At 42.3% G+C, this 27,256-nt stretch overlaps 1 protein-coding gene across 1 annotated transcript; it reads left to right on the top strand.

Annotated features, from left to right (window-relative positions):
- The first annotated feature begins 1,668 nt into the window (after positions 1–1,668).
- eif3eb (eukaryotic translation initiation factor 3, subunit E, b) lies at positions 1,669–26,628 on the top strand. The gene is made up of 13 exons (XM_038270750.1): positions 1,669–1,853; positions 3,191–3,341; positions 11,235–11,369; positions 11,459–11,501; positions 14,232–14,336; positions 14,413–14,538; positions 16,329–16,453; positions 16,565–16,691; positions 16,762–16,863; positions 19,132–19,241; positions 21,990–22,092; positions 22,171–22,305; positions 26,434–26,628. The coding sequence occupies exons 1-13, from the start codon at positions 1,685–1,687 to the stop codon at positions 26,470–26,472; spliced, it is 1,470 nt and encodes a 489-aa protein (XP_038126678.1). The 5' UTR covers positions 1,669–1,684; the 3' UTR covers positions 26,473–26,628.
- The last annotated feature ends 628 nt before the right edge of the window (positions 26,629–27,256 follow it).

A 27,256-nucleotide genomic window follows, 5' to 3' on the forward strand; every position in this document is an offset into this window, starting at 1 on the left:
TATTAAAGTAATTCCATCCATTTTCTGTCACGTTTATCCCTGCTGGGTTGGTGAGGGGTGCTCTCCCTATTCTCCCTGTACATATGTGGGTTCTCTCCAGGTACTCCGGCTTCCTCCCACAGTCCAAAAACATGACTGTTAGGTTAATTGACTGTTAGGTGTGTGTGTGAATGGTTGTTTGTCTCCGTTTCCCTGCGATGGACTGGAGACCTTCCAGGATGGACCCCACCTCTCACCCGTAGACAGCTGGAGATAGACCCTTCCTGCTATTATCGTAACCCCCACCTCCATACAGGCAAACAATTCCCTCTAACAACCCCCTTTCAGAGACATAGACAGGTATGGGGCATTGCAGGCTAACAAAGAAGCCAAACGACCCCCATTCCAAAGGGGGGGCCCCGTTCATCCGTTTCTATTTGCATGTTTTCTAAACCAAAACCAGGCTTTGTTGGGCTGCTGGATAAAACCTGGAACTAAACGCTATTTCTGACATTTTGGATTGAAAAATCTTCCTGGATGGAAGAGAAAGCCAAACAGAAACAGACCAGATGAAGCTACTATGAGAAAAAGCAGAGAGAGCAGAACGTTAGAGATTGAACTAACAGATTCTGCAGAGTGGGAGAATAGAGATAGAATGAAGCAGAATGATGAAAAAGGGGTCCCTATGTCCTCCAGCAGTCTAAGCCTATAGCAGCAGAACTATAGAGATAGCTCAGGATAACCTGAGCCACTCTAACTAGAAGCTTTATCAAAAAAGTGGTGAGGTAAGCCTAGCGCCATTTTCCCCGCTTTCCAAGCTAAATCAATGGGAACTACTAGACACATCTGCAATCAACAACAATTATTGAAGATTTTCAGAGGACTTCACCATTGAAATTCACCAGAGCTATAGTGAAACTGACAATGCCCACGTGCATGGCAGCTGGATGCTGGAATACATCGGGTAAAAGTGAAAAAAAGAGTTATTCCACCTTTCTGATTCCTGATCCTCCACGGACGGGTTGGTCGTTGGATCGCCAACTTGAAGAGGGAGGATTTGCCATCGAACTTCTGGCCAGAGAAAAAACCCGTAATATGTAGCCAACATTTGGAAGAAGAATGTTTTCAAGATGACTTGGATAATAGCGCGTTGTGACAAACACCAGATACAGCACTGGGACTCGATCAACAGCCGATACCGCACCGTGACAATGTCACTAACCAGTAGGTGGCAGTAGTGTTCTTTGACAAACATGGATGCCTCCAGTAAAGCACATTCACATGAAAATTACTCTGAATTAAAAACACTGATCATTTATTGAACAGGATGGAATCATTTCAGATTTAAAGAACTTTCAGAAGTTTGAATTCTGAATATGAGCGACTTTTCCTTTAAAACTCCTGGGATGGCATAAAAAATAGCAAATTCTGGGATGTTTGTTATATTAATTAGAAAAATCCTATTTTTTAATATTTGTTACTATTTTTTACAAATAAAATACAATTATCCACCCAGTTCTATATCTCCTTTGCTTTTTAGTGAGAGACAAGCTAAGAAAACTTTTAAAATAAAATATAAATAGATGAAAAGAAAAAAATATGTTAATAAAAAAATGAAAGAACATAATTATCAAGGTCTTGTCAGGTTATTGTCAGCTGCTCCATTTGTCAATAAAGTTTTTTTTTTTTTTTTAAACCGGTAAAAATGGCGGAGTACGACCTAACAACCAGAATAGCCAATTTTCTGGACCGACACCTGGTTTTCCCGCTGCTGGAGTTCCTGTCCGTGAAAGAGGTCAGAGTTTATCCTCTGAGTGAAGCTAACAACATTAATAGCAGGGCTAGCAGCCATGCTAGGCAGGCTAACGCCAACAGCTAGCCGCTAACATTAGCCACAGAGCTAGCTGATTATCCTGGTTTACCATCTCTGCTTTACTTTAACCTGAAATTGAAGAGGAAACTATTTAAAATACTTCAACTAAAGCTAATTATAGCTATTAGCTTTTATCTGCCGATGGTTCAAACACGAATGACACCAAAAATTGGTTTAAATTAAACCTGATCTCTGAACCATAGTGATTAAAGCATCTGGTTATCCTGTATTTATTAAATATACCTTTTATTTCTCACTTTTGTATTTCGTGTTTTTCATCAGACTTTGGGTAATTTCTACTCCGCTTTAATTCCTGGATTTGGGGCGATTTGAATAGAAAAAAGTTGGAAAATTCAGGTATATTTGGAGCAAATTGACTTTTCAATAAAAGGAAAAAATGAAAATCTCCCCAAAAATTACAACAACAAAAAATCAGACTATCTTTAGTGAGGGCAAATTTGCAGCATCAAAATCAGCAGGAATGTAAGAAATTATTCCCATAAACCTCAATAAATTGTTAAATTCATTTTTATTTTGCAGTTTCTACCTTAGTCAGTTTAATAACCTGCTGCTGTCATTTAAACATCTCTGACGTTTCTGCTATTTTCAAATTACTGTAAAAATGTGCATAGCTGTTTATTAGTTATTTATTCTCCAGGTGCACAGTTTATATTGTTAAAACACTTTACAGTATTTCATTGTTTATCTTTTAACTCCTCACTATTATCTATTTTTTATACATTTTCTAAGGTTACACCGGAATGCCCCATTGTGGGACAATAAAGAGATTTTCTATTCTATTTTACTCTAACAAACTCTGCAGATATTGAAAGTAAAAACATTTAAAAATGATTAACATGTGTTGCCGTGTTTGATTGGCAGGAGTTAAAAAAAAAATATAGTTTTCTTTATTAAATAATTAAAGACCCTTTAATTAGCGGTTTAATTCTGAACCATTCCGGTCATAATTTACCTTATGGTGAAAAAATATCTGATTTTTTTCTGACTGTAAATGTTTCTCTGAAAGTTTAAAACAACACATGGGTTCTTTAGTTTGAATGGATTTCCTGTGTTTTATATCCTGCTGATGTTTCAGCTGTTTCCAGTTGTGCTTTGAGCTTCTTGGTTCCTGAAAGTTTAGCTTAAATCCTGTAATCTAAAAATCACAGAAAACGGAATAATATTCAGGCTTGATTTAAAATTCAGGTAAACTTCATAGCGGTTAGAGGTGGGCAGATCCATCCAAGGATCGATGCTATCGATACCAACGCTGGTACTGATATTCGCTCGGACGCTCTAACCGCAGCAGATTGATCAGTCTCCCCGTCTGTGTCACAGCACTTTGCTGCTCCCCCCTCCCCTCTCTTCACCTGCTCAGCAGGCTCAGCCTGGCCCCGCCCACTCAGGTCCTTCCCCACTCCATAGACAAACAACCGCTCTGCTGCTCCTCAGACACCGGAGCAGAAAAAGATGAAGAAGAAGAAACAAAGTGCCGTTTCGCTATATTTTAATACCATAAAAGAAACACCACTTAAATGCAGTGCAAACACAACAAGTTTATATAAACACATGAAAAACCATGAGCAAGAAAATGTCGAGCTACAGAAACGGAGAGAGGAGATGAAACTTTGCTTATTGCTCCGACAGACCCTCGACCCTCAGACAGACATCAGTGACAGAGGCGGTTCAGACCTCCAGAGAATATCCAGGTAGATGAGACTGATCACCATCATATGAACTTTAAAGTAGATATTATATGTCATAAGTTACTGGAGCCCACTCAGAAAGTGTTATTAGGACACTGAAAGAACCCAAAACATTTATACCATTTAAACATGTTATCTATGTGGGCTAACATTGGCTAATCTTTATTCATCCCACAATGTGGAAATTTATACAATTAAAACTACAAGCAAATGCAAAGATATAAGTAGTGGATTAGGAAAAAAACACTGAAAATAATATTATTTATTATTATTTTTCAATTGTAAGGCAAGGCAAATTTATTTGTATAGCACAATTCAGTACAAAGACAATGCAAAGTGCTTTACATGATTAAAATACAGGAAGATAAAACAGAATCAAAGCAAGTAGGAAAAAATAAAAAACAAATAAAATAAAATAAAAAATGCAGAAACAAAAAAAGAATGTTAAAAACAGTTGGATTAAAGAAAACATGTTTTTGTTGAACTGTTTAACTAGAACAGTCGAATGCAATCCTAAACAAATGTGTTTTTAGTCTTGATTTAATAAAATTGTAACAATAAAACAAAAATCACAAAAATACTGAAAGGTCCACGGTTCCATGTTACATGAAGTTTGAATGTAAAATAGTTTGGTATCGTATCGACACGGGTGATACTGACCCTGTATTTACTTTTATCGTATCGATTAAAAATTCCCGCTATCACCCTCCTCTAATAAAAAGGCCCCAATGGGGCCCGAAGCAAGATTAGATTTTGGGGCCCTGTAGGTCCGCCAATGTAATCATCAGTGCAGTGATCACATCCTTTAAACTACCTGCTTTAAAATCAGTCTTGGTATAATTCCTGCTCTAAGTCCGTCACTCTGTCAGCTAAAAGTATGTTTTACAGTCTCTATACTCCAATTAACAATGAATTTACTAAATTAGTTGACAATTATTTCAATAATTATTTAATCCTGATTAATGCGATAGTTTCAGCCCTACGTCTGACTGAAGCATCTCCTCATTCATCTGCATCATTTACTGAGTTTATCTACAGCAGAGAAGCGGAGGAAATGCTAGAAGCTATCAGACATAGTGGATGTCAGAAGGTATCAGAGTCCCTTCAGATCCACCTTCACCAGTTTTCATCCCTACAATGATCCATAATCAGAAACCAGGTATCGTTATGTTAGCACTAAGGAAATGGATCGGACCGCTTTTTCATGGAACGTCGACTTTAGTGAGTCGATGTGCGATCAGGACAGACGGAGAGAAAAAGGAAGGACTGACCTCCTGAGAACCTCATTAACAAATTAATTATCCTTAAAGAACCTGGAAACATTTGGAGACATTTCACAAGCGGCCAGGAGACGGTTTCCTGTTAGACGCCGTTTAATATTTCCAACTTTCAAGCTCGGTCTGAAGAGACCTTCGCTGTTTAGTTGTTGAAGTTTGATTTGACGATTTTTTGGGGGGGTTTTTTTTTTTTTGTGACAAGGGAAAAAGAAGGAAATCCCCCAGGGGAAACCTTTCCCCCCCCACCAAAAAGGGGGAAAAAAAAAAAAAAAAAAAAAAAAAAAAAAAAAAAAAAAAAAAAAAAAAAAAAAAAAAAAAAAAAAAAAAAAAAAAAAAAAAAAAAAAAAAAAAAAAAAAAAAAAAAAAAAAAAAAAAAATTTCCCATGGGTGACATAATTTGGAATTAAGGAAACTCCCCCGAAGCTATCTCTGGCGACAGTGGGCTTCCCGGTGTCTACAATGATAGGCAAGGCACGTAAACGTGCTCTCACGATCTGATGTGTCACGGTTAGACTGTTCGTTCTTATAGGAGATACTAAATGATCAGTACAGCGACATGCTCTGGTGCTCACAGACATAGAAAAAGATCACTGCCGGCTTGCTGCTGCATCCTCACTTGACTTAAAGTGTCAGACAGCTGACCGACCGCTGCCTGCGTCCCCACTAGAACTATAGAAAGTAGATTAGACAGATCCAGATGCTGTGCTGCCTGCATCCCCACAAACTTAGAAAGTAACAAAGCTGATCAGAGCCTGCCTGCGTCCTCACTAGAACTAGAAAGTAATTTAGACGCGATCAAGAAGAGCTGCCTCGTCCCACTAGACATAGAAAGTAGATCAGACAGCTGATCAGCTGCTGCCCGCGTCCATGCATACTATAGAAGTAGATCAACGCTATCCAGAGTTTCTGCCTGCGTCCTCACTAGACTATAGAAGTAGATCGACGCGACCAGTGCCCGCCCCGCCTCCCAAAAACTATAGTAATAGATTTGGGAAATGATCAGATGCTGCTGCCTGGTACTAGAACTTAAAGGAAGTAATCAGGGCGGATCAAATGCTGCATGCTCCTAGAACTATAGAAAGTAGATTCAGGGAAACTATCAAAATGCTGCTGCCGGTCACAGAACTATATTAAGTATCAGCAGATCCAGACGCTTGCCGCTCTCCCCTAGAACTATAGAAAGTAGATCCCAAAAAGCTAGATAGCGTCGGCCCCCTAGAACATAGAAAGTGATTTAGACGGGCTGATCCCGCTTCTGCCGCCTCCTATTCTATAAGAAAGTATCAGAACCTGATCCAGACGCGCTGCCTGCGTCTCACTAGACTATAAAAGTAGGGTCAGACAGTGATTCAGACGCGCTGCCTGCGTCTCCGGATTATAGAAAGTAAAACAGACAGCTGACAACGCTGGCCGCGTCTCAATAGCATAGAAAGTAGGGTAAGCTGATACAGACGCCGCTGCCTGTCGGGCTACAGAACTAAGAAAGAGATCAGACGTATTTCCCAAACCCGTGCCGCCCTCCTACTGGTATAGAAGTAGTCAGAAGCATTGAGGTGCGGGGTTCAGAATTAGGGTAAGTGTCAAAGTGTAGAGTGATGGTACTGACTAAAGTAGATCAGACAGCTGATCCAGCGCTGCTGCTGGTCCTCACTAGAACTATAGAAAGTAGATCAGACCTGATCCGACCCTTTAGCCCGCCCCGCCTGCGTCCTCACTAGAACTATAGAAAGTAGATCGACAGCTATCCAGACGCTGCTTTCCTGCGTCCTCACTAAACTATAGAATAGTCAGACGCCCGATTTCCCGGCCCGCTGCCTGGTCCTCACTAGAACTATAAAAGTAGATCGCAGCTGATTTCCAGATCGCTGCTGCCTGCGTCCTCACTAGAACTATAGAAAAATAGATCCCGCTGATCCAGAGCGCTGTGCCTGCGTCCTCACTAGAACATAGAAAGTAGTCACAGCTGATCCCGACTGCTGCTGCCTGCGTCCTCACTAGAACTATAGAAAGTAGATCAAGCTTTATCCCGACCCGCTGCCTGCGTCCTCCTAACTATAGAAAAGTAAGATCAGACAGCTGATCCAGAACGCCGCTGCCTGCTTTCCTCACTAGAACTATAGAAAGTAGATCAGCTGATCCAGACGCGCTGCCTGCGTCCTCACTAGAACTATAGAAAGTAGATCAGCTGATCCAGACGCTGCTGCCTGCGTCCTCACTAGAACTATAGAAAGTAGATCAGCTGATCCAGACGCCGCTGCCTGCGTCCTCACTAGAACTATAGAAAGTAGATCAGACAGCTGATCCAGACGCCGCTGCCTGCGTCCTCACTAGAACTATAGAAAGTAGATCAGCTGATCCAGACGCCGCTGCCTGCGTCCTCACTAGAACTATAGAAAGTAGATCAGACAGCTGATCCAGACGCCGCTGCCTGCGTCCTCACTAGAACTATAGAAAGTAGATCAGACAGCTGATCAGACGCCGCTGCCTGCGTCCTCACTAGAACTATAGAAAGTAGATCAGACAGCTGATCCAGACGCCGCTGCCTGCGTCCTCACTAGAACTATAGAAAGTAGATCAGACAGCTGATTCAGACGCCGCTGCCTGCGTCCTCACTAGAACTATAGAAAGTAGATCAGACAGCTGATTCAGACGCCGCTGCCTGTGTCCTCACTAGAACTATAGAAAGTAGATCAGACAGCTGATTCAGACGCCGCTGCCTGCGTCCTCACTAGAACTATAGAAAGTAGATCAGACAGCTGATCCAGACGCTGCTGCCTGCGTCCTCACTAGAACTATAGAAAGTAGATCAGACAGCTGATCAGACGCTGCTGCCTGCGTCCTCACTAGAACTATAGAAAGTAGATCAGACAGCTGATCCAGCTGCTGCTGCCTGCGTCCTCACTAGAACTATAGAAAGTAGATCAGACAGCTGATCCAGATGCTGCTGCCTGCGTCCTCACTAGAACTATAGAAAGTAGATCAGACAGCTGATCCAGATGCTGCTGCCTGCGTCCTCACTAGAACTATAGAAAGTAGATCAGACAGCTGATCCAGATGCTGCTGCCTGCGTCCTCACTAGAACTATAGAAAGTAGATCAGACAGCTGATCCAGACGCTGCTGCCTGCGTCCTCACTAGAACTATAGAAAGTAGATCAGACAGCTGATCCAGACGCTGCTGCCTGCGTCCTCACTAGAACTATAGAAAGTAGATCAGACAGCTGATCCAGACGCTGCTGCCTGCGTCCTCACTAGAACTATAGAAAGTAGATCAGACAGCTGATCCAGACGCTGCTGCCTGCGTCCTCACTAGAACTATAGAAAGTAGATCAGACAGCTGATCCAGACGCTGCTGCCTGCGTCCTCACTAGAACTATAGAAAGTAGATCAGACAGCTGATCCAGACGCTGCTGCCTGCGTCCTCACTAGAACTATAGAAAGTAGATCAGACAGGCTGATCCAGACTGCTGCTGCCTGCGTCCTCACTAGAACTATAGAAAGTAGATCAGACAGCTGATCCAGACGCTGCTGCCTGCGTCCTCACTAGAACTATAGAAAGTAGATCAGACAGCTGATCCAGACGCTGCTGCCTGCGTCCTCACTAGAACTATAGAAAGTAGATCAGACAGCTGATCCAGACGCTGCTGCCTGCGTCCTCACTAGAACTATAGAAAGTAGATCAGACAGCTGATCCAGACGCTGCTGCCTGCGTCCTCACTAGAACTATAGAAAGTAGATCAGACAGCTGATCCAGACGCTGCTGCCTGCGTCCTCACTAGAACTATAGAAAGTAGATCAGACAGCTGATCCAGACGCTGCTGCCTGCGTCCTCACTAGAACTATAGAAAGTAGATCAGACAGCTGATCCAGACGCTGCTGCCTGCGTCCTCACTAGAACTATAGAAAGTAGATCAGACAGCTGATCCAGACGCTGCTGCCTGCGTCCTCACTAGAACTATAGAAAGTAGATCAGACAGCTGATCCAGACGCTGCTGCCTGCGTCCTCACTAGAACTATAGAAAGTAGATCAGACAGCTGATCCAGACGCTGCTGCCTGCGTCCTCACTAGAACTATAGAAAGTAGATTAGACAGCTGATCCAGACGCTGCTGCCTGCGTCCTCACTAGAACTATAGAAAGTAGATCAGACAGCTGATCCAGACGCTGCTGCCTGCGTCCTCACTAGAACTATAGAAAGTAGATCAGACAGCTGATCCAGACGCTGCTGCCTGCGTCCTCACTAGAACTATAGAAAGTAGATCAGACAGCTGATCCAGACGCTGCTGCCTGCGTCCTCACTAGAACTATAGAAAGTAGATCAGACAGCTGATCCAGACGCTGCTGCCTGCGTCCTCACTAGAACTATAGAAAGTAGATCAGACAGCTGATCCAGACGCTGCTGCCTGCGTCCTCACTAGAACTATAGAAAGTAGATCAGCTGATCCAGACGCTGCTGCCTGCGTCCTCACTAGAACTATAGAAAGTAGATCAGACAGCTGATCCAGACGCTGCTGCCTGCGTCCTCACTAGAACTATAGAAAGTAGATCAGACAGCTGATCCAGACGCTGCTGCCTGCGTCCTCACTAGATCTATAGAAAGTGGATCAGGGCTGATCCAGACGCTGCTGCCTGCGTCCTCACTAGAACTATAGAAAGTAGATCAGACAGCTGATCCAGACGCTGCTGCCTGCGTCCTTACTAGAACTATAGAAAGTAGATCAGACAGCTGATCCAGACGCTGCTGCCTGCGTCCTCACTAGAACTATAGAAAGTAGATCAGACAGCTGATCCAGACGCTGCTGCCTGCGTCCTCACTAGAACTATAGAAAGTAGATCAGCTGATCCAGACGCTGCTGCCTGCGTCCTCACTAGAACTATAGAAAGTAGATCAGACCGCTGATCCAGACGCTGCTGCCTGCGTCCTCACTAGAGCTATAGAAAGTAGATCAGACAGCTGATCCAGATGCTGCTGCCTGCGTCCTCACTAGAACTATAGAAAGTAGATCAGCTGATCCAGACGCTGCTGCCTGCGTCCTCACTAGAACTATAGAAAGTAGATCAGACAGCTGATCCAGACGCTGCTGCCTGCGTCCTCACTAGAACTATAGAAAGTAGATCAGCTGATCCAGACGCTGCTGCCTGCGTCCTCACTAGAACTATAGAAAGTAGATCAGCTGATCCAGACGCTGCTGCCTGCGTCCTCACTAGAACTATAGAAAGTAGATCAGACAGCTGATCCAGATGCTGCTGCCTGCGTCCTCACTAGAACTATAGAAAGTAGATCAGACAGCTGATCCAGACACTGCTGCCTGCGTCCTCACTAGAACTATAGAAAGTAGATCAGCTGATCCAGACGCTGCTGCCTGCGTCCTCACTAGAACTATAGAAAGTAGATCAGACAGCTGATCCAGACGCTGCTGCCTGCGTCCTCACTAGAACTATAGAAAGTAGATCAGCTGATCCAGACGCTGCTGCCTGCGTCCTCACTAGAACTATAGAAAGTAGATCAGCTGATCCAGACGCTGCTGCCTGCGTCCTCACTAGAACTATAGAAAGTAGATCAGACAGCTGATCCAGATGCTGCTGCCTGCGTCCTCACTAGAACTATAGAAAGTAGATCAGACAGCTGATCCAGACACTGCTGCCTGCGTCCGCACTAGAACTATAGAAAGTAGATCAGCTGATCCAGACGCTGCTGCCTGCGTCCTCACTAGAACTATAGAAAGTAGATCAGACAGCTGATCCAGACGCTGCTGCCTGCGTCCTCACTAGAGCTATAGAAAGTAGATCAGGTCAGCCCAGTTCTGAAGTCCTTCCTCTGGTTCTCCGTGTCTCAGACTTTAAAAGTCTAGGAATCACTGAATGGCTGAGCTCCAGTCTACAGACTGGTTGGCAGGGGATCGACAGCCAGACCTCTCAGGTCTACTGGATCAGAACCAAACGGCTTTTAGTTCCTCTGCTCCAATAATCTGGAATAAAATCCCAGAAAACTAGAATAGAGTTGAAAGCCTCAGCTGGATTAAATCCAGATTAAAACATGTTTCTTTAGACCTTTGACTGAGAAATCTAAAAAGTTGCAGTTCTAGGTCCAGTTTTCCTTTTTTAACGATTAACATTTAATTATTGTCTGTAAATGAATTATTCTTCAGCAGCAGCCGTTAAATGGCGCCTTTCCATCTTCTCATAATTATAAGAAGATGGACATTTTATTCCTGGTTCTTTGACCCCCTGCGTTGCCGTGCAGAAAGACGTCTCCAGGTTCCCCTGCTGATCTGATCTATATTTTATTGGAGCAGATCTATTCAGACTGCTGCCTCTGTTAAACAGATCTTTGCTGTTTTATCCTCTACGTCTAACTGTTGATAGACGGACCTGCATACCAGCTCCTGACGTAACCTGAAGTTCTGTCTGTTCTCCAGCTCTGAGGGAGAAGAGGAGCAGCGTGGTGGCCCAGCTGAAGCAGCTGCAGTTGGAGACGGAGCCCATCGTCAAGATGTTCGAGGACCCGGAGACCACCCGGCAGATGCAGTCCACCAGGTCCGCTGCCCCAGCAGCCCTGTGCCGCGTTCCAGCTGCACGGAGGGGGGTGCTCAGTCTGACGCTCTTGACTTCTGTGTTCTCCTCAGGGATGGGAGGATGCTGTTCGACTACCTGTCAGAAAAACACAGCGTAAGTTTTTTATACGCCGCCGCCGTTTGTTCCCTCTCCCCGCGGGGGACCGGTTTGCCAGTCAGCTCCACGTGTTGCCGTAGCAACCAGCTGCCTGGGCTACGGTAGCAGCATCCAGCGACGTGCTCCCGCCGGCTCTCCGTCTAATGAGACCTAATTTCCCAGAGAATCAGGTTAATGAGTTTGTCCTGCCTCCTTCCCAGGGGCGGTTCTAGACCAAATGAATCCAGGAGGGGGCCAGCGTGTTTTCATAGGGGAACAGAAAAGCATGAAATAAAAAACAGGGATTCAAATATATTAAGACAGCTGCATGAAGTTAAATTTCTATTCAATTAGGTTTAATTAAAATTCTATGTATTATTACTCACAGATTTCCCATAATCAGGACTAGAGTAGGGTTGGAAATAAGTCAAGCTGCATTCCACCTCAAAAAGCAGGAAATAGAGTTTCAAAGTCTAAAGTTCTACATTTTCCAGGGGAGGATACCCCCGGACCCCCCCCCCCCTACGCTGCACAGAGCCTAAAGATGTGATGCACCAAGGTGACCCCCGATGGATTTATTCCTAGATAAAATCCTGTTGCCGTGTTTTCCAAGCGGGCACTGAATGCAGGATTACTGAATCGAATCGCCATGATGGATGTGATTTAAACCCCTAGTGGTTGCCCAGACAACGATAACAACATCACGCAGCGTCCGTGTGTCGAGTCGGGAGCATCTGTAGTGTTAGCGCGTCTAATGACCAATGAAGTTTTACCCGACTGATAACAAAACTATAAAAATCTGTTTCTGGTGAACAAAGTAACTGTTAGACCGTGATATAAAGGGGGAGAGCTGGGTAGCGCTGTGGCTAGCTGTAGCTAACAGGTTAGCCTCTTTTAGCTCAGTCAGTTAGCCATATTAAGCTACACTACTTTTAAAGTCGGAACATCAACAATCGTTCGTTTTCTACAAGTAAAATAACTTTTTTTTGTCTAAAATCTCTACGAAAGTCATTTTTTAGGATGTTCCATTTGTCCTCCTCTGACCTCAGAATTTAATAAAAAGAATAAAAATAAGCTGAGACTTTTAGTGTTAAATAGCAGAACTCAGTCTGTCTCAGAAGGCAGGACTTTCCTTCCAGACTGACAATGGTTGTTTTCTACTTTCTGCTACTTTAGATTGCCGATAAAATGTAAAATAATGGCAACTATAGGAAATATTATGTTGAGACTCCAGAAGAGATTTGATTCTTAATGAACAGATGCAATACAGTTTGTCCGAGTGGAGTTTCCATATGATGACGTCATAAGAAGGGGCGGGGCCCTGAGCGGATCTGGATCCTACACGGACTGTAAACGAGTAGTTAGCTTTTCTCTGCTGAGCCTGGATTTTCATGGTTGCTGCGCAGGATGCGGAGGAACCGCCAGTCATGATGAATTAGCCATCAAGTTGGTGGAAAACACAAAGGCTTCATTTCAGGACGCGTGGTTCGCAAAGTGTGGCTGGCAAAGGAGCCGAAAAAAATCATCTGTCTTTTTTATTTTTGTTGTCACTTTTTGGAGATGATTTCTAAGCTTTTCTAAAGAGCTTAAAGGCTCCAGTGCAGCCCAATCTGTTTGGAAGAAAAACAGTCTCAAAATTCACCAGAAAAAAATTCAGCCGCAAAAGTGTTGACCTTTTGGTGAACTCAAGCCAAAGCAATCTACACTCGATAGAGTCGAGCAGCTTCTGGTGAGTTTTTACCAGATAAAACTTTGAGTGTAAGGAATTCAATTTCTAAAAAAATTGTGTTTAAAATTCGGTGTTAAAAAAAAGGCAGATTCCAATGAGACAGTTTTTCTTCCATAAATCTGTCCGTCACTAACCGTCCGTATATTGTGGATTTAACGGAATATTATCAATAAGAATGATGGCAACCCGTTGGTCGGCTCTCATCCAGCAACTTTGTTGCCATTTAGGGTTTTATTGAATTTGCATTTCTGCTAAAATAGCCTTTTAGCCATGTCTACACGTATGGAGTGACTTTTGTTCCAATATTGTTTCAAGCTAAGTTTTTGTAAATGAAACTTGGAAAATCTTCTTAATTAAAAAAGGTTTTGAGACTAACTTTCCTTTTTTCTCAGATTTTTTTCTCCATACTCTTTCAAAAATTTTGTCCAGATTTTATATTTTTTCTGATTTTATTTTTTATATATTTCTATAGTTTTTCCAGCTTGTTTTACAAATTGCCTTATTTTTTAAATTGCGTTTCACAGATCCTATTCTCTTTACTTGCAGCCCAGTCCAACGACCAATAAAAATGTCACTAACTAAAGAAAAGCCTATAAAGCTTAAACTTTGAGAATAATTAATGTTACAAAAATATTTTAATTGAAATGTATAAAAAATGTATTTAAAAAAATACAGAAGTAAAACCTGAGAAAAGTTACTTTCAAAACATTTTTATTAAGACGTTTTTCAGTCTGAATTGCTTTTTTTTCCTTCAAAATCTCCATTTACAACGGAAAAAACGTAGATATTTAAATATAGATCAGCATAGTCACATTTATTACTGTAGTTTGATCAGCTATTTAATTTCAGTTGCTTACGTCCAAATAGACGGTTTAATTCTATTGTTTATTGCGTTGTAGTCTAAAGACATTAAAGTCTTTAAAATAGAAATAGTTTTAGCAGGTGTATTGAATAAATTTTAAATTAATTTCCATTCTGAGTCATTTCCAGGTCATCATGGCTGCTATTTTCTCCCGTAGTTCCGTCAGGAGTACTTGGACACGCTCTACAGGTATGCCAAGTTCCAGTATGAGTGCGGTAACTACTCCGGGGCGGCTGAATACCTCTACTTCTTCCGGGTCCTGGTGAGAACATCCGCATACATACATGACCCCCCCCCCCATATCCAGGCCTCTGATGCAGTTTCCTGTTGGTTCTCAGGTTCCGTCCACAGACAGGAACGCTCTGAGTTCTTTGTGGGGGAAACTGGCCTCTGAGATCCTGATGCAGAACTGGGAGGCGTCCATGGAGGATCTGACCCGTCTGAGGGAAACCATCGACAACAACGTAAGAAAAAAAACAACTTTTTAGGTCTGGTGCAGCGCAGGAGGTTCAGAGGGTTTGATCTGGGCTGCTGAGGTCTTTGAGGATTCATTGATGTCTGTTTGCTCCTTAGTTTCAATCAGTCCTCAGCAGGACAGATGGCCAGAGGTGGAGGAAGGACTTATCAGTAGTAATGAGTAAAAATATTGATACTCATAGTCAAATCCTACTCAACCACAAATAAAAGTTACTCATTTAAACATCTTAATTAAAAGTATTGAAGTACTCACTTTTGGAAATACTCAAGTATTCTATTCAGTTTATTTCTATAGCTCCAATTCACATCATGTCATCTCAGGTCACTTTCCAGTTCACCAGATCATCCAGTCAGATTGATTCAAAGTTTTCTATCTAAGGAAAACCAGCTGATTGCATCGACTCTGCCTGGCTGTGTGTTTCCTGGACGGGGCCGCCTGTGGAGCTGGTTGACAGTTGCCTTTTGTATCTATGCTTCTTTTTCTATGTCTGCTTCTGTCTCCTTGAACCCCAGTGGGCCTCAGCAGATGGCCGCTCACACTGAGCCTGGTTCTGCTGGAGGTTTCTTCCTGTTAAAAAGGAGTTTTTCCTCTCCACTGTCGCTACAAGCATGCTTAGTGTGAGGGATTGCTGAAGAGTCAATGAGTCGATGCAATCCGCTGGTTTTCCTTAGATCAGAGCATATAAACGGAGCGTTGTGCGATTCCTGCTAAGGAGGAGGTTCGTTCATTCGCTCCGCGTTCACCTTCATTTTCCTGCCGTTGCGGCAAAATCGCTCCACGCTCGCTCCCATTTTCAGGAAAAGGCATTTCGTGACATTTTTCCTTCCAGTAATGATGCCAGGGCCCTGAGACACGGCGTTTGATTTAATGATGCGACCGTTATTGTCTTATATAACTGGCTGTTAAATTATCACTGTTTCCAGGGTTCCTGCAGGTCCTTAAAAAGTCTTAAAAGGCATTGAATTCTTCAAAATAAAACTAAGGCCTTAATTGGTATTAAAATGTCTTAAATCAGTCTTTTGTAGGTATTATTTTTTAAAACATCATAAATAAGATTATATTTATTATGATTTATTTTTGTAATCTAAATAAAACATTAAAAATTGACAATTTTTATTTTATTTTTAATAAAAAAAAAAAAAAACTTCTTTTATTGGTTCCGCTATCGGGACGGAACCAATAAAAGCGTTGTTGCGGCCGGGACATTTCAATTTCAATTTAGGCATATGCACTGATCGATCGATGGCACTTTTTTTTTATTTCGTTGTTCTTGTGACAATGACAATAAAGATAAATTGAAATTGAATTGAATCAGACATACTTTAATTATCCCAGAGGGAAATTACCCGCCTTTCCTATTTAAATATTCATTTATTTTACTAGACTTAAATAAAATAAATGTTATTTTGCTAATTTTATAATCCAACATTTTTAATGGACGTTGTGAGCGCATCAAAGTGAAATCCTTGCTCTGACCTTTGAACTCTGCTCTCATGCTCTGCCTTAGATAGAAAACTCCTCCTGGATGATCTGCTGAACTGGAAACTAGCCTGAGATGACTATAGAAATAAACCGAATAGAACTGAAATGTAAATCTGTAGGAAAAATGAAGAAGTTGGAATTTAAACCAACCAGGTTCCTCTTTTGAAGTGTGTCCTGGATGAGCGTCTCCTAGACGATGGGAGACGTTCATGTCTTCTGTGCGTTGGAGGAGGAGCATCAGGCCTGCGGTTGCTGGCGTTTCCTGACGTTCGTCCCTGTTTGTGTCTCCCTCAGTCGGTGAGCTCTCCCCTCCAGTCGCTGCAGCAGAGGACCTGGCTCATCCACTGGTCTCTGTTCGTGTTCTTCAACCACCCCAAAGGCAGAGACAACATCATCGACCTCTTCCTCTACCAGCCTCAGTGAGCCGCGCTGCCTCCATGTCCTCAGAGATCCTCCTGCAGCGCGTCAGCCGCGCCTCCTGCCCTCTGATCTGGACGCGTCTCTCATGTTTGTCCCTCCATCTTCTCCAGGTACCTGAACGCCATCCAGACAATGTGTCCGCACATGCTGCGCTACCTCACCACGGCGGTCATCACCAACAAGGACGCGAGGAAGCGGCGGCAGGTGCTGAAGGACCTGGTGAAAGTCATCCAGCAGGTAAGGATGGAGGCGAGAGGCCGTCTGAAGGTCTGCGGCTCGCCCGTCACCGTTTCCGTCACCGTTTCAGGAGTCGTACACCTACAAGGACCCCATCACCGAGTTTGTGGAGTGTCTCTACGTAAACTTTGACTTCGACAGCGCACAGAAGAAGCTGAGAGAGTGCGAGTCGGTGAGTTCCCGGCTCTGATGTCTCTCCTCTGGAGTGTTTGAGGTTTTAAAATCCGCCCCGCGGCGCCGGAGGTGAATAGGAAGCGCTCTGATCTCGCCGTTCCAGGCACGTCTGGCCTTATTTGTTCTCTGTGATCCTCAGAGCGGCGCCGCTGTCAGGTCTGGGCCTCCGCCTGCAGCTCTGCAGTCCCGTTGGTTTTGGCTGCTGTTGTTTGAATTGTGCCGTGCCAGCAGCAGACGATGAGTCATTCAGCTTGTTTTTAATATTCGGGAGGATTTAAAGATTCCCGCTGGGAGGTTTTTCCTAAAAACCTTTTTTCTCACTGACAGGTTTTAATAAATCCTGCTTTACTTTTTAGTTCCTTTCATTTCATGATTTATTGTATTTTACTTCAACGTCACGACGACTCCTCTTTTGTCCTCCTCTGTACAATCGGCCCAAAAAATTTTCAGGTTTGCTTCAGTTCATAAAAGCAGACAGAAAGGGACTCTGAATGAGTTCCTCTGGCTCCCCCTGCTGTTCCTGCACAGCCTGAGCACAAATAAAACAGTCCAAGTCACTCTGCAGGCCTGATGACCTGTTTACACGTCTTCATTCAGATACTTTTCCAAATTTCCATTTACAAAATGTGTTCTTTGCTCTGGAAAATAATGGGTCAAAGTTCACTCCGTAATCCAGTTAGAGAGAAGCAACCTCAGCGGCTCCATATTTAATGAATACGGAGCCCCTTAAGTTCCGCTTTAAACTAGGGGTGTGCAAAATAATCGTCATGATGATACATCGTGATTCTAATTTTCATGATCTACTGCATCAATTCTTGACGCCAAGTATCGATTATTAATTTAAAAAAATTAGTGAATAAAATTGCATGAATGGTTGGCGAACATCAGCCAAAAACAAGTGTAATACAACTTCCAGTCCATTAGATGTTGCTGCGGATGTGTTGATGCACACTGCCTTGTGTCACAAGCATTTCTACTGCGCCGAATCATTCAAAAACAAAACATGGAGGAGAAAATATCGCAATGCATTGCAATAATTCAAGTATCGTGATACATCGTGATAGAATCGCATCGTGGCCTGTGAATCGTGATTCGAATCGAATCGTGACTCCTTTGGCAATACCCACCCCTACTTTAAACATCAATCTTTGTACTAAAATATTCTTTCTGTCATGATTTGTGGACATTAAGATCTAAAGAGCAGCGCCATCTCCTGGCCAGTCTCTGTAATTCAGTGAAAGGAAGGAGTCAGAGTAAAGAAATATGAACGCCCAGGAGAAGGCCAGTGGCTGGAAGTTGGAGGGGATTTTTCTGAGAGTTGCAGGGAAGTGTTTGGCTGTTTTTAATCCTGGCTGTTAAACTGAAGGATGGTTTAGATGTTGGAATCCAGGACGGCTCAGAGAAGAAGAAGATTTTAAAGAGTTTTTTCCTTTTAAAGGTTTATTTTGGAGACATTGTTGGCCTGACAGGAAAAGAAGGATCAGAGGAAGAGGGAAGACGGACAGAGAGGTGAACAGGCTGGGACTCTTCCATTCGATTGGCTGTCAGATGCTTTGTTTGTTCAGACACTCCAGAGCAGGGGTCACCAACTTTTTTAAGGCTGAGGGCTACTTTATGGCTACTGAGTCATAGGACGGGCTACCAATACTGACCTATGAACTAGAGGAGTCGGCGTTCACCTGAACTTCATAGATAATAAACATATTTCTATTGTTTCTTTTCATTTTTAATTTGCTTTTAGATATTCTCATTATGAAATCCATATAAATCCTCAAATGTTCTATTTTATTGATATGATAAAATGCCTCATAAATGCTTCAAAATAAGAGCTTCAGTAAAAAATAACATTTCAGATTTAGTCCACTGGTGAATTGTTCTGTTTTCAAAAGATGCTGAGGCCCCCTTGGTGCCCACGGGCACCACGTTGGTGACCCCTGCTCCAGAGGTTCCTCCTCTGGATCCAGATATTCCTCTTCTGGATCCAGAGGAACATCAAGGTTTTGGTTTGAGATGAAGAAGAGTTTCATCTGGTCCTGTTTAGCACAGATACCTCTGTTAGATCAAGATTCCCACAGCATGATGCTGCCACCACCATGTCTGACAGAATGTATGATGTCAGACTGATGGGGAACCGTTTGGATCTCCTTCCTGATCCATCAAGGAATCACTTAGGAACAGATTCAGCTCCACGTCTGGTTTGGATCCATTGAGCAAACTGAAGGAAAGTAGTAGATCTGTCGGTTCTGATTGGTCCGTTTTTTTCCAGGTTCTGGTGAACGATTTCTTCCTGGTGGCATGTTTGGAGGACTTCATTGAGAACGCACGCCTCTTCATCTTTGAGACTTTCTGTCGGATCCATCAGTGCATCAGCATCAGGTACGGCGCCTTAAAACGCTCCACTGAGCCCCGACTAGCGCTGCAGCTAACCTTTATTTAGCAAATTGACTCAAATTATTTTTTCGATTAATAATCGGCTAGCCAGAAGTTCCTTAAAGACTTTTTGTGAAATTAAACCAGGTGAAACTAAAACTTTTCCACTTCAGGGGTTCTGGATTATAGAGCAGATTGACAGAAGAAAACGTTTTGTTTTTATTTTAAAGGAAAAATCCGTCAAATTCAGAATTCAAACTTCTGAAAGTTCTTTAAATCTGAAATGATTCCATCCTGTTCAATAAATGATCAGTGTTTTTAATTCAGAGTAATTTTCATGTGAATGTGCTTTACTGGAGGCATCCATGTTTGTCAAAGAACACTACTGCCACCTACTGGTTAGTGACATTGTCACGGTGCGGTATCGGCTGTTGATCAAGTCCCAGTGCTGTATCTGGTGTTTGTCACAACGCGCTATTATCCAAGTCATCTTGAAAACATTCTTCTTCCAAATGTTGGCTACATATTACGGGTTTTTTCTCTGGCCAGAAGTTCGATGGCAAATCCTCCCTCTTCAAGTTGGCGATCCAACGACCAACCCGTCCGTGGAGGATCAGGAATCAGAAAGGTGGAATAACTCTTTTTTCCACTTTTACCCGATGTATTCCAGCATCCAGCTGCCATGCACGTGGGCATTGTCAGTTTCACTATAGCTCTGGTGAATTTCAATGGTGAAGTCCTCTGGAAATCTTCAATAATTGTTGTTGATTGCAGATGTGTCTAGTAGTTCCCATTGATTTAGCTTGGAAAGCGGGGAGAATGGCGCTAGGCTTACCGCACCGTGACGTCACTGCTGGAAGATGGCAGGAGGGAGGGGCTACTATATTTGGGCAAAAATGGCCGCTCCCAGACTCAGTGATTGTGACGAAAAAATTATTTTTATATTTTTTTACTAATTAAAGGTATACTATGCAACCGGTGTTGATTTTCCAGCGAGGCTCCCCCCAGAGGGCGAAAGTAAAAGTGCACTGTCGTAAATATGCTCAGCCTTTCTCCTGGTTTCTCCTTCAAGCCAGGCGCGGTTGTTTTGAGCTTAGCAGACAGGCGAACGCAACCAATCACCATGTCTACTGCGGTAAGTGACTATTTAGTTCCAGTTTTCGAGTTTGAAAATTTAGCATGTTTCCGACATGGGCTTTCGCTGTTTTCACGCTGGTTCCGCCATGATAACTGCACAAAGATCGCCACTGTGCTAGCAACGAGCATGCTTTTAACTGGGGGGTGTAGCAGTTCTCGCCGTAAAGCAAGACCGACTCTCGCGAGACTTCTGAGCCTGTGGGTGCGGGTCGGTGCTCCTGCAATTGCAAGTGCGGTATTTCCCCCACAGACCACCAGGGCGGCCGAGAAAACCTTTGTTCAACCTCAAATGACTCATTTAATCATCCAAAACGTTATGGAACACATTAATTAACTGAAAAATGTTGCATAGTATGCCTTTAACGCTAAATTCATCAAACCAACGTAAACGTATTAGTAATTTGTATTATGATTCAATGATTATTGATCATTACTTGCTGACCGGACTTTTCCTTTAAATGCAAAATCTTTATAGATTTTTATTTTTTACAATCTTGTTATAATTCCTGCTCTAAGTGGGTCACTCTGTCAGTTAAAGGCATGTTTTAGAGTCCCTATACTCCATTTAACGATCAACCGATTACTAAATTAGTTCACGATTATTTCAATAATCGATTAATCTGATAAATTTTTTCAGCACGGATTTTTCCAAACATAATCCGCCTTCAGACGTCCTTTCATATCACCTTGGCTTCAGTCGATACCATAGAAAAAAATAAACGCCTCAGAAAGATGGCCGATAACAACAGACTCCTGTTCAAACTCATCTAAATGTATATAAAAAAAAACATTTTAGAGATATTTTATATTTGTTTTTAAAAAATGACAGAAAACCCTGAAGGTCAGTCAGTGATGAAAGCTGAATACAATTCTATTCAGTTTATTTCTATAGCTCCAATCCACATCATGTCATCTCAGGTCACTTTCCAGTTCAACCAGATCATCCAGTCAGATTGATTCAAAGTTTTCTATCTAAGGAAAACCAGCTGATTGCATCGACTCATTGACTCTTCAGCAATCCCTCACACTAAGCATGCTTGTAGCGACAGTGGAGAGGAAAAACTCCCTTTGAACAGGAAGAAACCTCCAGCAGAACCAGGCTCAGTGTGAGCGGCCATCTGCTGAGGCCCACTGGGGTTCAAGGAGACAGAAGCAGACATAGAAAAAGAAGCATAGATACAAAAGGCAACTGTCAACCAGCTCCACAGGCGGCCCCGTCCAGGAAACACACAGCCAGGCAGACGAGCTCCGAGCCAGCTCCCATGTCAGAGGATGAAGAGAGCACATCCAGTTAGTCACAGTCAGAGAAACAGGACTACACTGGAAAACAGGCCAAGCTCCAACATCTAGAAACAAAGGTGTTGATGGCAGCAGCACAGCTGATATTTCTCTTCTGGTGTCACATAAGAATACAGAGACTGTAAATAAAAATATCAGAAATAAAAGCTAGATCATCGATATGAATTCAACCGTGATAAATTGATATTAAAATTAAGAAAGGGGTAAAAACCAAAGAAGAAAAGTCAGAATCGTACCTTTAATACGTTGCCTTCAGGAGTCAGCCGGACGGTAACGGGGGACACGGTTGTCCTCATTGTCTCCTCCCTCGCTCCATAGCATGCTAGCAGACAAGCTGAACATGTCTCCCGAGGTGGCGGAGCGGTGGATCGTCAATCTCATCCGAAACGCCAGGCTGGACGCCAAGATCGACTCCAAGCTGGTGAGGCTTCACGCTCCCTGAGCCGCCGTCCAACCCGGCGTGGTTCCGCTGTTAACCTACTGTCTGTGTGTCTGTCAGGGTCATGTTGTGATGGGGAACAACGCCGTGTCGCCGTACCAGCAGGTGATTGAGAAGACCAAAAGCCTGTCTTTCCGCAGCCAGATGTTGGCCATGAACATGGAGAAGAGGACGGCCCACGGCGGCAGGAACGAGGTAGAGCATCCTGGCGTCTCCCTCTCTGGTTCCTCCTGCTTCCGTTTGAGATGAATAAACGTCACCATGACGCCGAAGGTGTTGCTGCTCAGCAACCAACCTGTCAGGATATGGAAAATGTTTCAGAACAACAAATGTGTTTAAAGTTTAAACTTGGCCCAGTCTTCTAAATTATAAACAGATAATCGACCTCAAAAAAGATTAATTAGAACAAAGTTTCTTCCATCAGACTGATTTCTAATGATGCTGCCACCTGTGGCTGAAACACAGAACTGCAGCTCTCTTCTGCTCGTTTTCGTAGCTCGCTCTCGAACTAAACAAGCGTCTGTTTTCCTTTTTTCACCTTTCCCAGAGTTTTCATTGGTTTCTGAGTTGAGCTGGATTCCAGTCGCTTCTGAATATCTACAGCTTGAATATTGAGATATCTCAAAAGGCATTTTGACTCTCCAAAATGTGATTGATTGATATCTTGAATTGTAATTTTCACTAGTCATGATATAATTTCTGATATATTAAAGTATCAATCAGGATAGTCAAAATGTAGTTTTTCCAAGTTAAAACTTTTTTTTGATTATCTTAGAAGTAATTACAGACTTGGGTTGTCACGATACTAAACTTTTCAACTCGATACCGATACTAAGGAAAATATTCGATACTCGATACCATTTTCGATACCACAAGGATAAAAACAAAGACTCCAAAATTCTACTGAAATATTTTCATTAATAAATAAAATACAATAAATAAATACAATAAACAATAATAATAATATTTTGAGGTTGTATGCTGTGCACAATATTAAGCAAGCTTGATAAAAAACTTATAAAATTAAAATTAAGTGTTCCTTTCTTGGCTATACTTTGCACACATAACAACACTGCAAATAATCTACATAAGTAATTTTTTCTTAAAATAAGAGCATTTTTTCTTGAATTGAGGAGGTAAGTGAGGCATTTTGCCAATGGAGCGACACAATTTACATTTAAAATAAGAAAAAACAATTCCATTATCTTATTTCAAGTGCATATTGTCTAATTATCTTATTCTAAGAGTAAAATTACTCATTCCGTTGGCAAATCTCTTAATTACCAACTCAAACAAAGGGTAAATACGCTTAATTTAAGAAATTTTTACTTATTTGTAGATCATTTTTCCAGAGAATGACACTAGCCAAACCGGTTAAGAAACAAAAATAATTCTCAGCAGCTGCACCTGTTAGAAAAAAAAGTCTGAAACTGAAAAATGCACAGAATTATTCAACCACACAGTGTTCAGAAAGTGCATTTTCCTCTATTCTGCACTTTAGATGAATGACTGTTTAGGTGCCACTGGTGGTAGCACTGTATCGATACTTTTAGAAACAAGTTTTGTACCCGGATTCAACGTTTCAGTATCAATACTTTTTTGAGTATCGATACTTTTGACAACCCTATTACAGACGGTGAGAAAAGCTGATTCTATGATAAACGGCCGCCATAAACCTGCGAGTCTGCGCTCAGGGCAGCAAATCCAGATATCAGGAATCCTCTCTACGCGTTCGCAGATCTCACACAGCGGCAGTGTTGCAAAAATCAGGTGTGGAAAGAGAGCCAACCGGGAAGCTGCTGAACTTCTAACCAATGATTGGTCTGAATTTTGATCAAATGCATCTGTTTGTAGACTGATTTACACATTTTTAGATCTGGATACAGATTTGTGGATTTTTTACACATTTACAAATCAATTACAAGTTATTTTACACATTTGCAGGCACTCGTACACACAGACAAATCTCCTCACATAGTTTCAAATCCACTGCATACACAATAATCTAGATACAGACACACAACTCTCTGCACATATTTGCAAATAATATTGTAACAATATTGCTCCCATATCAGGTAACGTACCTGGAGCTTATGGCCCAGGTATGAGCATATGATGGCACACGTCGACTCGCCGTGTTTCAGTGTGCTTCAGTTTACCCATAACTTATCCAACGTAGCAATTGATAGCAAATTATGGAGCTAAATTAGAGCCATAAAACATTTCATTTTATGTTGAGAAATATTTTCAAACCTGGAAAAAAAAGCAAAAACTGAAAGAAAGGTTTGAAGCTGAAATGTTTTGAACTACTTTTTCTTTTTTCCACTTCAGGTTTTTGTCTAGTTTTAAACAGCTGGGGGCGGGGCTTATGATATAATATTTTTTAATTTCAGTTTTAGTTTTAAAAATGTTCATAGCATATTTTTAGAGAACTGTTTTTTTTATTTATTCATGTTTTTTTTATTTTCTGATTTTTTGTATTGTTTTTCGGTATTAGAGAAACTTTATGGCCCCAATTTAGCTCCATAGAATGCATTGAGCCTCAAACCATGAACTCCATTGGCTGCTGGATGCACTTATGAATCAGAAAAGAAAGAACGCTGATATCGTCCATCCAGTGGCGGATCTAGAAAATTTTACATGGGGGGGCAAAGGGGTGGCAAGAGGTCTTGGCAGGGTGGCAGAAGTAGACGGTACATGGGAATCCTTATATGTGAGCTGCTTTAACCAAATAAACACAAAACACTTTTAAACTACAGTAGTTGTTGTTTAATCATGCCCTTACACACTACAAAGTTTTTTCTTTTAAATTCACAACAGAATAAGCAAAGTGTAGTGATCGAACAAAAAAAACCTGCATCTTTTAAAAAGTAAAAGTCTAACAAGCAAAATCCCTTTAATGTATTTGTTATAATAATTGTGTCCAAGATGCAGTGGACTACAAGCACTTATTTCCTCATTTCCTTCACTCATTTCTGTGTCTCCTTCATGTATTTCCTCTTCTTCGTCACTCATTTCTGTGTCTCCTTCATGTATTTCCTCTTCTTCGTCACTTATTTCTGTGTCTCCTTCAGTCTTTTCCTGCACTGACCCTCCTGGGCTCTCCAGTTTACTGCCTTCTCCCTCATTTCCCTTGCGCTCTTCCTCTTGTGTACTTGTTGGAATTTTCTTTGCAAAAAAGCTGGTTATATCCCCACTTTTAGCCTTCCTTTTCATGGCTATGAAGTAATATTTGCATGCAAAAGTCAATATGTGAAAACCTCTGGTTATCCTTGTATTTCATTAGCCTACACTGTAGGGCCATGGAACTTATAAGTTAAGTAGCATATACTACAATACCTATAAATATATATATATATATATATATAGGTATTGTAGTATAGCCTATAAAACAAATATAAATGAGAAAGATTTATCACATTCACACACCAGTTATGTTTAGACTACTTATTTCTATTGTATTTGTTATTTCCCCAGTTATAACCTGGTTTCATTGCTGCGATATCTGAGAGGAATTGGATTTATAGGACTGCTCAGCTAATCAAATCAACACTGTAGCCTGCGTGTTGTAACGTAACGGCGGCATAACGGTTACCATCAGTAAATCAGTTAACGTTATGGATACAAAAAATATTTTGTATTTTTTTATTAAGCTCTTTTTTTCTTTACATTAATCAAAGGGAAGAGTGCTCTTACAAATCCCGAGGGAAGGATTTGACCGACACACTCGCTGTTTTTGCTAATCGTCTTTAGCAGATATTGACTACAAATGTAACTTTTAAGTGAAACGTGTGTTTAAACTACACCTGGTAAAAGTCACTTCACCTTCAGATGCCCTGGGACAGCTCAGTCTCCAGTTGCAGTCTCTCCAGTTGGTTTGCACACTACAGAGCCACCGCGACGCTGCAGACTGTGTGTGTCAGACAGACTGAGCGCGAACTGCGCTCTGCACGTTTGAATCAGGGGCGTAGCTAAGTATTTGAGGGACGGTGGCAAATAATACATTAAAAATAAAAAACTAAATTGCAACCTTTTGGTAAATGTATTGTTTTGAGAAGCCTGTGAACATAGTGGCAGGTTGTTTTTACAGGTACAGCTTTTGGATCATCAAAGTTAGGGGGGCAGCTGGGGGGGCAAGGCTCTATATTGGGGGGTCAGCTGCCCCCCCTTGCCCCCCTGTAGATCCGCCCATGCGTCCATCAGTCTCTCTTGGACGATAAGATGTCAGACAGGCTGTTTTCACGCCTGGTTCTCTTCTGTTTTTTCTTTTCTATCCTTCTTCCAGATAATCACTCGTTCCTTTTTTTTTTTTCCTTCTTTCAGACCCCGAATTGGGCGGCTCAGGACTCGGGGTTCTACTGAGACGAACTCGACCTACAGGAAGATCCAAACGGCTCGTTTTTAATAATATTCATGCCGTTTATCCTCAGTCAGTACTTCTGTCACTTCTAGAGCTTCTAAGTCTAAAGACCTTTTATTTATTTATTTATTTATTTATTCTCTCTCTTCCTGTTTTCTCCTCCTGTTTTTTTTTTTGGTCGGTGCTGAAATTCTGACCTTTAAAGTCATTAAAGGAAATGTTTCAATCTGTCTTGACTTGGTTCTTCTTCTCTTGGCCACTAGATGGCAGCATTGGATGAGTTCTGGTTCTGCAGAGGCGTGCAGGATGTGTTTAGGACAGATGAGGTTTGATCCTCTCAGCAGGATGTATTGTTGCTGTTCTCTCTTAAAGGCTTAAAGGCTTTCCTCCGGCTGTCAACTCATCATGTTGGTTAATATTTGAGCTGCTGATCAGCCCAGTAGAACCGGTTCTAACGGAGCAGGTGTTAATTGGAAAGCTTATTTAAATAGTTGTGGTTAGAGCCGGCTCAGTTGATCCGGTCTGCTGGACCTGATTGTTCAGTCGGTGTCGTCATGCCGACATAGTGAGTCGGGTTTGTGGGGATCGGCTCCCGGCCCAGAAGAACCGGCACTCTGTCATTACCGCCTCGGCTGCCAGATGTTCCCAGCAGCCTCAGGTGGATCTGTGACCTTTGACCTGATTCCTCCTGGCTGTTGGGGGTGTGGTTTCCAAGCCGCTCCTCCCACAGGCTCCGTCTCCTCCAGGAGGGAGCAGAACCCTGAGAGGCTCAGTCTGAGCTGACGT

The sequence above is a fragment of the Cyprinodon tularosa genome, unplaced genomic scaffold (assembly GCF_016077235.1).
Source record: "Cyprinodon tularosa strain WSP-4 unplaced genomic scaffold, ASM1607723v1 ctg774, whole genome shotgun sequence".
NCBI classification, from domain to species: Eukaryota; Metazoa; Chordata; class Actinopteri; order Cyprinodontiformes; family Cyprinodontidae; genus Cyprinodon; species Cyprinodon tularosa.

Excerpts from the sequence above, each read along its gene's own strand:
- eif3eb (XM_038270750.1), top strand. The coding sequence starts at position 1,685 with ATGGCGGAGTACGACCTAACAACCAGAATAGCCAATTTTCTGGACCGA. Across the intron at positions 14,539-16,328 it reads GGGAAACCATCGACAACAAC|TCGGTGAGCTCTCCCCTCCA; the intron begins GTAAGAAAAAAA and ends TGTCTCCCTCAG. Across the intron at positions 22,306-26,433 it reads CCCACGGCGGCAGGAACGAG|ACCCCGAATTGGGCGGCTCA; the intron begins GTAGAGCATCCT and ends TCCTTCTTTCAG.